Raw genomic sequence first — 10,128 nt, forward strand, 5'->3', positions numbered from 1 at the left:
TTTAGCCATTCCTGGACTCGTAATTTCAACCAGTCCCTCTTACAAAGCGACACTGTCTTATGGAAAGTATGAATAGAAGCATCTTTAAGAAAAATTGCTTTTTTAAAACTATTGTTTTTGTTTATTTGTTTTGAGAGACACAGAGAGCACGTGCGCAGACAACTGGGGATGGGGGTGGGGTCAGAGAGAGAGAGAATCCCAAGCAGGCTCCTCTCTATCAGCGCAAAGCCCCACGTGGGGTTTGATCCCACAAATTGTGAGATCGTGACCTTAGCAGAGATCATGATCTGAGCGGAGATCAGGAGCCAGACGTTTAACCGACTGGGCCCCCCAGGTGCCCCGCTATTTTTTAATTTGGAAATTTAACACATTGACCCTGCCTGGCAAATCTATATTCAAGAGAAGCCCCCTTAAGCCTTCTGTGTGTGTGTGTGTGTGTGTGTGTGTGTGTGTCTAGAGCTGCTGCTAGGCAACTCCTACACACGAAGACTGGGGCTGTAACTACTACTCCCGTAACATCATTATCTCCTAAAATGTGACATGCGTCGCTAGAGGCAAATGAGATGATTTTGGGTGATGCACGAACAAACAGTTTAAATGTTAATAGTTTTGTGTTTATTTTTACTGCTATCTTCTATTTCTGGCAAGTGATCCTGACTTCCTCGGTGGCGAATTACATTTCTTTTTTAAAAGACATTTGTTTTATTTTTAATTAACCAATTTGAAGGAAAATAGTAGATGAAAAATAGAACGGGTGAGAGAAAGATCATGAAGGTCGTGAGGGGATGATCGAGGTTTGGAAACAATGTCACAGCTAACAAGCAGCTTGTGTTTACTGGGTATTTATTATATGCCAGGCCCTGTACCAAGAGCTTTGCATGTAGGCACGGTTATGGTGACAGTTTTTCATTTGAGGAAACTGAGGCTCCAAGAGATGAAGTCACTTGCTCAAGGTCACAGAGCCAAGACATAGTGAAGCCTGGATTCAAATCCAGGTCTGTGGGTTGTTAGAACCCAGTCTCCTGCCTCCTTCTCCCTCGGTTTTGGAACCCGAGGCCCAGGCAGGCCATGGGGCCTTTTACCGGGTCCCAGGGCAAGTGGAATAAAGAAGTTGGAGGAGAGACATTTGAGAGTGACAAGACATGGCTTCCTGACTTATTAGATGTTGGGGGCCAGGAACTAGGAATCCAGGACCATACCTAGGTCTCTAGCCTGGTGACCAAGTGGCAGAGGGGCCATCCCTGAGCTGGACATCAGGTAGGACAAGGGAAAGGCTTGGATATGTTTGTGGAGGGAGTTGTTCCAGAAGGCAGCTGGGCACGGGTCTGGGACTCAGATGAGACTCGCTGCCCCGCAGGCAGAGTGTGGGGATCGACTAGTGATGTCTGCCTTGAGCAGAGACAGGGAAAGTGGCTGTCAAAGGCTTGGCTAGCCCTGGGACCGAGGGTCTCTCAGCATCATCCCCTCAATCATTTCAGAATATAAACAGATTATGAGGGAGCTTCTTCTGGAGAGATGGGAAGATTCCTCCTTGGATATCACTTAGGTGCTTTTCGGTGCAGGAAGGTGAAAGCTGGAGGAGGCTGGAAGCACAGGAGGCCTTGGGTTTTCCACAGGAGTCTTTATTACAGTGTAAATCCAAGCTCAGGCCTCCCCTGGGCCCCATGCAAAGCCCTGGCTTTGGGGCTAGTGGCGTCCAGGAGACACCAATCTCTGACGGCGCCTCCAGCGGCAGGGTCGCGGAAGTGCAGGGCGGGCGCCCTATCTAGGCAACTACAACTCCCAGCAGGCGCCGCGGCCAAGGTGCCTCGCCTTTCCTGGACTCCTAGAGCAGAGCCTCTTGGGAAATGTAGTCCTGGCCGCTCAGGCAATTTGCACAAACTCCCTGGTGCGAGTGATCCAGACACCCGCCGGGAAATGGCTCGGGCGGAGGCGGCGGGAGGGTGGGGATGGAAGGGAGATGGAGTTGGGCAGAGGGCTGCGGGGGATGGGGGCAGGCGTCCCGAGGGCAGAGACACCCCTTTCATTCGGCTTTGGCTTTGGATCCAGAGACTGCGGCTGCTGCCGAGGCAAGGGCTCCGGACCCTGGGATCTTAGCTCGGATCCTGAGGGAGAAACAGGCGGAGTCACAGGTTGCAGCAAGACGGATAGGAATCTGAGAACTAAGGGGAAATCGGGACGGGGGAGCTAGCTGTGGGCCCAAAGCCAGCCCCTACCGTTCACCTAATGGCCTGCATTGGGATTGTCTGTCACCCTTTGAGGAGGGGGCATTGGCCCCAAGAGATTTAGGAACAGGTGATATCTGGGGGAAAAAAATCCTAAGCTTCCCCGTCCCCCAGCCCATCCGCCTCCATTCCGTGCCCTTACTTAGCTTTGATGTGGCTCAACTGATTGGTCACCAATCCCACATACTGGTCCATCTGGGCCTGGGGAGACCAAGAAGGAGAGATTGGAGGGGTTCTTCTCCCCAGTTCATTCAGGAGGCTGCTTCCTCCCCCACCTCCACTTGAGAAACTGGGGAAGGTGGTCCACTACTCAACTCGAAACCTAGCACCATACCCTTGGAAATCAGAAGTTCGAGCCGACGTGTCCGTCGGTTGGGCCAAGCTCTGCGTGGGGAATGATGTCAGGTAGACGAGAATTTGCCAGTAAGTCTGCTTCCTGGGCGTGACTATGAATCTCTGAGTGAGTCCTACGTGAGTGCGTCTGTGTGTGAGTCGGGTGAGAGTAGAGGGAACTGGCGTTAGCTGCCAAGTTCCTGCGTGGATTGACTTAAATGCTGGCTTAATTCGCAGTGTTCCTGACTTTCGGAGTCTTGATGATGCCGGCATGGGAGGGGCTCAGGACTGTCTCTGGCAGACACGTGTATCACTTGGTCGTCAGCTGTGCTGGAGAAGGGATCGTCAGTCCATCTGCCTGTCTCCGGATAGGATATATGTCGGTTGGCCTCTGGTTCTGTCAGTGTTCCGGACAACAGTCCTCTGACCGGATACTGACCTCGAGGTCAGTCCCTGGCAGTTTCAGGGTGAAAACATCAGTTAGGCCACCTGCCTTGGGGTGGGGCATGTCAGTCACACCCTGACTCTTTCGGGGCAGAAACACCAATTGGTCCTCCTGTCTCTGACGGGGACATCCGTCCACAGGACCCTGGCTGTGGCAGAGGGGGTGGGGGTCATCAGACCACCCATATTTGGCTGGGACACTGCCGACCGAGAGGTCCTGTCACACTCACCTGGTGTTGCCGGTACAGAAAGGGGACAGTGAATAAACCGATCACTCCTGTAGGCACAGAAATGGAGGTCAGGGTTCTCCTAAGACATTGACAGCTCCATCTAGAACCCTGTCCCCCCACCAAACCCCAATGACCCACTTCCCCGCCTGCTCCCCACAGCCTTCCCGGCTCACCCAGAATCAGAAGAGTCAAACCATTGAAGACGGCACCCACGAAGGTCAAGATGTAGAAGAGAAGGGCCAGCTGGGGGGGGAGGGTCGGGTCAGGGTCAGCAGAGCCTAGGGGCACTCCCCAGGTTGTGAACTTAGCCAGCAACGGCCCTCCTACCCCCCAAGGGCAGCAAGGCGAATGGTGGGAACCCAGGAGGGGGTAGGAGGGAGTGTAGGTTTCGAGGCACCTTGAGGGAGTCCACAATGTCCTCTACCAGGAAGAAATGCCGCAGCTGGATGGCCAAAGAGACCACTCGGGAGGCAATCTGCTGGGACAAACGTTCCATCTGCTCCCGAGTCAGGGTCAAGTCCACATCCAGATAGGCCCTGAGAGGACAAAGGGGTGTAAGGCAACTCAGTGTGTGGAGCAGCCCAGGCTGAGGGTTGTGGCCGGGACAGGGGCAAGAAATAGGGGTTGAGGAGAAGGCTAGGGCTTTTAGCCCCAGAGAGGGCTAGGGTCAAGGTCAGGGTCAGGAGATGGGATCGAGGATTCAGGGTAAGAGGTTAGGATCGGAGGTTAGGGCTGGAAGTCAGGGTCAGAAGGGGGCCGGAGTCAGAAACACGAATAGGATGGGTCACGAGCGGCGCCTGATTTGAGGTCGGGGGTCAGCCCGCCCAACACTGGGGTTCAGACCGAGGTCAAGGTTAAGGGCCGGGGGTTCTCACTGGAAGGGGTTGGCGCCGTCGCCCCGGTGCACGGCCTGCAGCACTTTTCGGTAAACCCTGAGAGAGATGGTGCCACAGAGCAGCAACAGGGCCACGTGGGCGGTCACGGACACGATGCTAAAGTGCAGGAGGCAGAGGAGGGAGACCATGAGGCCCGTGAAGACCACTCCTGACGTCTTTGTGTCCTTCCAGTACAGCAGGTCCGCCACTGTGGAGGGAGAGGGGGCGATCAGGCTGGGCTTTGCACCTGGCCTGGCTGATCTCTCGACCTCCCGCTTCCCAAACTCGGGGCTGAACCACGACGTCTTGACGCATCTGGCCTGAGCCCGAACTCAATTTCCCAATTTCCCGTTGTCTTCTTTGATTCGGAGCTGCTTCCCCCTCGTCTCCTGGAAAACCCAAGGTAGCCAGGTAGCAAGTCCCCTCAGTCTCCGTCCCTCCCATGTGTTATGGGTGGATACAATTTTTAGTCATTATTTATGGAAAATGGAATCATACATATACTTCTTTTGGGTTTTGGTTTTGCTTTTTAGTTGGAGAGAGCGTGCGCGAGGGCGGGCGAGGGGCAGAGGGAGGAAGAGGGAGAGAGAATTCCAAGCGGGCGCCAGGCTCAGCATGGATCCCGACCTGAGGCTGGATTCCCACAACCCTGGGATCATGACCTGAGCGGGAATCAAGTCGGACACTCAAACAACTGAGCCACCCAGGTGCCCCCCTATATATACTTTTCTGTATTACGCACATCCCGCTCTCTCCCCCTGCCCTAGAATTCCCTCCTAGTCAGTTGGCATAGCTCTTAATTCATTCTCTCTCTCTCTCTTTTTTTTTTAAGTTTGTTTATATATTTTGAGAGAGAGAGACAGAGAGTGCGAGAGGGGTGGGGCAGAGACAGAGGGGAGAGAGGATCCCCAGCAGGCTCTGCACGGTCAGCGCAGAGCCCTCTGCGGGGCTCGAACTCACAAACCATGCGATCGTGACCTGAGCTGAGATCAAGAGTCTGTTGCTGACCTGGCTGAGCCACCCAGGTGCCCCTTAATTCATTCTTTTTAAGGGCCCCATGAGATTCTGTAGATTTCTGACTCCTTTCTGAGATGCTAAGCTCACCTCACAAGCCCAACCTGAGCCCTGACCAATGACTTCCAGACGCCAACGTTTTATTGATTTATTTTTAAATGGGCTCTATGCCGGGCGTGGGGTTTGAACTCATGACCCTGAGATCAAGAGTGGAGATCCAGAGTTGCATTCTCTACCGACTGAGCCAGCCAGGCGCCCCTCCAGCGTTTCACTGTGCCCATCCAAACGTTTAACAGCCCTCCCAATAATATGATCCCATCTGAGCCTTGAACCCTTCCAGACCCCCTCCACCCTCGCTCTGATGGAACTCTGACCCGTCTTGACTGGTCCCCCTCAGAGTCTGACTCTCCTCACTTCTGTATCTTCCTTATACATGGTCTCCCATCTACCTCTAACTAGGGCAGGCCTCCCCCCACCCGCAATGCAGGGCCCTCCCCTGCAGGCTCCCCAAGGCCTGTGCCAGTGGGTGGAGGAGGGGCCGGGTCGCCTGAGGCGGGGGCTAAGTTTAGGCACGCTGGGGGGAGGGGGTCTGGCCCACAGCTGTGCTGGCCTGTCCAGCTCTTGAGTGACAGCACCGCCTGGGCCTGAGGCTGGGGGAGGGGGCCTCCCTGCTCTTGGGCCCCAAAGCCTCTGCCCCGGGGAGAGAGGACCCCACGCTCCCTCCACGCCTTCTCTAGACACCCCTGCAGCCCCCCAGCCCCAGCCTGCAGCGCTGGGGAATCTGGGACCAGTAGGAAACATACCGGCAGATTTGAGGGACATAAGAGAGAATCTGGACCCATTTACACAGTCCCCCAACCCCAGTCCCCCCCAGCCCGCTCCGAAAGCCCACCTTTACTCCCCATCTCCGCTCCGAGTGAGAGGCTGCGGACACCGCTACTTCTCAGGGATTTTGCCCACTTCGGTGGAACCCGGAGCGAGGGAATAGGGGGCGGGGCCCCTTTGGACCCAGCCAATGGCTCTCCACAGGGGTGGGGACAGTTCCCAAAAGGGGTGGCTCTTTTGTAAACACCCGAAAGCAGTGATGTCTATCACCAACCCAGGGCGTTTATGGAAGCTAAGCGTTATTTTAGAGAAAGGTGGGGTCTATATCCCACTGGCCAGTGGATACGGTGAGGCAAGAGGAGAGTTTTTAAAAGGCGTAGAGTTTACTTATAAATGCCCCACGGCCACATCCAGAAGACAGCCTTTCCCCTCCCCCCCCCCCCCCCCCCCCCGGGAATCTGTCCTGTCCAAAGTCAGCCTCTAGGAGGAGCACTCCAAAAGAGGGATTATTATTATTATTATTATTATTATTATTATTATTATTTTAGCAATCAGCCAATCCTAAGGCTCAAAGCAGGGCTAACTTCTCAAGTGGGAGGGCGAACTATATAAAGAGCCAATGGCAATCTTAGATAACGGGAAAAAAAATTTTTTTTTAAAGGATGGAGTTTATACCTAGCCAACACCCACACCTCCTCTTCTCCGCCTCCTCACGTCCTTCGCAAGGTTGGTCCCTTTAAGTTCCATTTCTCCTACCCTCTCTGTGATTCAAAAAAGAACCTTTACTTTACCTAGAAGGAGTGGTTCCAATGTGAATTCTGATTGGTCCGTGCTATCCAGGCACTGCCCCGTGATTGGCTCCCGCTCCAGAGGCCCCCACGGCTCTTCCTCTTTCTGGTCCAGTGAGGGCTCATCAGGCCAAGAGTTCGAATCCCGGGGTTGGGAAGGGGACGGGGTACCCGCCTGGGGAGTTCCAGAGCCAGGGCTGGGCTGCGGAGTCAAGACTGCCGGAGGCGGAGACTGAGGGACTCCGTGTTGCAGGTCCAGTTCTGGCAGTTAGAGAGAGAAGGCTGTGTGAGCTTTCGCCTTGGAGGTGCCCTGAGGAGAGACCACCCACCCCTGGTGGCTTCGATCCCAGAACCTCGGACATCTCACCTTTCCCAGCCTCTCCAACCTCCGATCCGTCAGGCTCCTCGTCCTCCAGCGGAGTGGAGCTACTGGTGGCAGAATCTTCCCCGGACCCTGCTCCCCGGGCCGCCCAGTCCAGCCGGTCGAGCTGGAGCCCTAGATCCTCCAGGGGGCGTTCTACCGGAGGGGCAGTGTCGGGGTCACCGCGGCGCCCAGGCTCCGGGGATTGGCTCAGGCTGGGGATGCTCTCCAAGCTGTCGCCCAGGCCAGGCTGAGGGGGTGGGTCTCGCGGTTCTGAGACTGAGCGGCCCTGGGGCCGGGGGCGGCGGGCAGCTGAATCCCGGCGCGCCCCAGAGCCCACCACACCGTCGAAGGCGATGTAGGAGAAGGTCAGCTCCCTGGGGGTGCCCCAGTCCTGCGACGTGGTCTCTTCCTCGTCGTCCTCTGAGAATTCTCGGGCCGTGTGAAGCTCCCGAAAATCCGAGTCGTCGTTCGCTCCTGCAGTCAGCAAAGGGGGACATAAGCTGCGCGAAGCAGGGCCCTGGCCCACTCTCCCCAACCTTCCCCCCAACTGTGAGCCCCTTCAAGTCCCGCTCTCACGTCCTCCCCCTCCACTTACCTTCTGTGGAGTCAGGGGTAGAAGAGGCTGTAGACGGAGCTTCTTCTGCGAGAGGGAAAGAATCGAAGATTCTTAGAAGCTTAGCCTGTCGAAATCACAGAAGTGTGCCAGTCCTGGAAACTTGGATGGTCCGAGTTAAGGAATCTTAGAATATTTGAATCACAGGACCTTTAGAGCATTCTGCATACAGACCGTAAAACCTTACTATACTGCTATCAGGGGCTCAGCCTTCAAAGATCCAGGAGTCTTAATCTTAGAATCTTCAAATTAGGACTTTTAGGAAGTTTCAGTTAGTTCATTCTTTCCACAACCTTTTATTGAGCACCTGCTGTATACCAGGCACTGTTTTAGACTGAGAATACAAATGTGAACAAAACAGACAAAAACCCTGCCCTCGTATAACACTCCACGGGGGAGATAGACAATACAGGATTAAATATATGATGTTGGGTGCTAAGTGTGTAGAGAACAATAAAGCAGGGTGAGGGGAGAGAAATTGAGAGGGTGTTATTTCAGACAGGGTGGTCAGGAAGACCTTCTTCCTCTCCTTCCTCCCCCTCCTCTTCTTCTTCTTCTTCTTCCTCTTCTCCTTCTTCTTCTTCCTCCTCTTCCTCCTTTTCTCCTTTTCCTTCTCTTTCTTTTAGTGAGCTCTACGACCAAGGTAGGGTTCGAACCGATGGCCCCAAGATCAAGAGTTGCATGCTTCACCAACTGAGGCGGCCAAGCACTCCAGGAAGACTTCTTTGATAAGATGACATTTGAGCAGAGACGAATGAAGTGAGGAAGCCACACAGATGTCCAGGGAAGAGTCTTCCAGGCAGAGAAAAAAGCCCAGTGCAAAAGCCCTGAGGCAGGCACTACGTTGGGCATATTTGAGGAACAGGGAGGTGTGAAGGTATGACTGGAACAGAGGGATTGGGTGGGAGACGAAGGCAGAGTGGTGGTCGTGGTGGGGATCATGTAGGGCCTTCCTTTGTAAGCCAAGGTAAGGACACGATCTTAGAATGTGGGGATGATACTCTAAAATGCTGAAATAACAAATTCTTGGAATTTTGGCATCTGAACTCCTATGATATGCAAGTGGCTAGGTCTGAGAAAGCTGAAATTCTCTGCTGTGGGAGCCACAGGGGTGTGAGACAGAGAATGTTAGACGAGGACTGTTAGAGATCTCAGTGGGGTCTCAGAGATCGTGGGGATCAGGTCTCAGAGATCGTGGGGATCAGGGAAGGCAGTTTCAATTGTGGAACCTAGCCCCTCAGAGCTAGCCTTGGGCTTTGCCTACAGGAGATGCTTAATGCTGTTTGGAAACCGAAATCAGATACCCCCTGCTCCCACCTCGTTTTGGCAGCTGGGGAGTCGGAGGCTGGGACTTAGAGGCTCGGAGTGAAATGGGTTACTACGAATCAGTGGTAAAGCCCACTAAGGACCCAGGAGTCCTGGCCCCAACCCAGGGATGGTTGTGTCCAAGGGACGGGATATTGGACAATTTGGGCGAGGTCGGGGCAGCCTCTGAGTCTGGGCAGAAAACGGAGGTGGGATGCGAAGATGGATGATGTGGGGGCTAGATCCCTCTTCTCTATCTCGGTTCTACCCCTCCATTCAACTCCCCTCCCCGCCGCCTGCGGCCAGCACCAGGGCGAGGGGACAGCTCCCGGCGAGCGTCCTCATCTCTGGGTGGGGTCCGGCGCCATATCCCAGAGCCCGGCGCTCCCCCCCACCGCCAGCTATTTCAGTGCCCCCCACCTCCTCCTTGACTCACTCAGGTCCTCCGGGTCAGGTCGCCCCCGTCGCCGCTAGAATGCGGGGGGAGGGGAGAGCTTCCTTTGTCTCCTTCGCCTCCTCCCCCATCCCAATTCTCCCGCGGCCCGGCACCGAGGGGTTACTGGGGAGGAGCCCACCCGGGCCTGTGAGCCCCACACCCGGCCTGAGCCTCCCCCTACTCACTGCAGTGGGCGAAGACCGGCAGGACCTGCCCCATGGCCCTCCTCGGGCCTGCATCGGGACCCCCGCCCACTCCGGCCACGCCGCCCTGGGCCTGGGGCCTCGGGCGCTCATCTCCGCCGCGCCCACGACGCCGCCGCCATCCTCGCCGCCTCCTCCTCCCGGGCCGCTCCAGCAGCAGCCGCCGCCGCCGCCGCCCTCTGCTCCGCTCGGCGGGGGCGGGCGGGGCCGCGGCTGGGAAGGCACTGCAGCGCGGGGCCGGGGGCGGGGCCAGAGGACGGGAGGGGCGGGACCTGAGGAAGGGCGGAGGGGGGGAGGCGGGTAAACACCGAGGGGCCAGGGGAGGTGGGCGTGGCTTTTCTACGAAAGGGGCGGGGCTAGAAGGTTACACCACCCGGCGGAAAAGGCGCGGAAGGCGGTCTGAAGGGCGGGGCCTAGATGGAAGAGGGGGCGGCCTCTAGCGGCAGAGAGGCGGAGCCTAGGATAGGGTAGTG

At 56.0% G+C, this 10,128-nt stretch overlaps 1 protein-coding gene across 1 annotated transcript; it reads right to left on the reverse strand.

Moving 5' to 3' along the window:
* Positions 1-1,601: 1,601 nt before the first annotated feature.
* RTN2 (reticulon 2) lies at positions 1,602-9,864 on the reverse strand. The gene is made up of 10 exons (XM_019425984.2): positions 9,638-9,864; positions 7,694-7,738; positions 7,102-7,572; positions 6,738-6,995; positions 4,108-4,315; positions 3,630-3,768; positions 3,406-3,475; positions 3,233-3,279; positions 2,368-2,426; positions 1,602-2,105 (listed from the first exon to the last, which is right to left on the reverse strand). Exons 1-10 carry the CDS (start codon positions 9,669-9,671, stop codon positions 2,024-2,026), a joined length of 1,413 nt encoding a protein of 470 aa, XP_019281529.1. The 5' UTR covers positions 9,672-9,864; the 3' UTR covers positions 1,602-2,023.
* Positions 9,865-10,128: the final 264 nt, after the last annotated feature.

This window comes from Panthera pardus, unplaced genomic scaffold (assembly GCF_024362965.1).
Source record: "Panthera pardus isolate Hobbes unplaced genomic scaffold, ASM2436296v1 HiC_scaffold_18, whole genome shotgun sequence".
Taxonomy (NCBI): Eukaryota; Metazoa; Chordata; class Mammalia; order Carnivora; family Felidae; genus Panthera; species Panthera pardus.

Bases quoted from the DNA above. Each gene is read 5' to 3' on its own strand.
- RTN2 (XM_019425984.2), bottom strand. From the start codon at position 9,671: ATGGGGCAGGTCCTGCCGGTCTTCGCCCACTGCA. The intron at 3,769-4,107 runs GTGAGAACCCCC...TTGTCCTCTCAG, and splicing joins GACGGCGCCAACCCCTTCCA to GGCCTATCTGGATGTGGACT. The intron at 2,106-2,367 runs GTAAGGGCACGG...TTTCTCCCTCAG, and splicing joins TTGAGCCACATCAAAGCTAA to GATCCGAGCTAAGATCCCAG.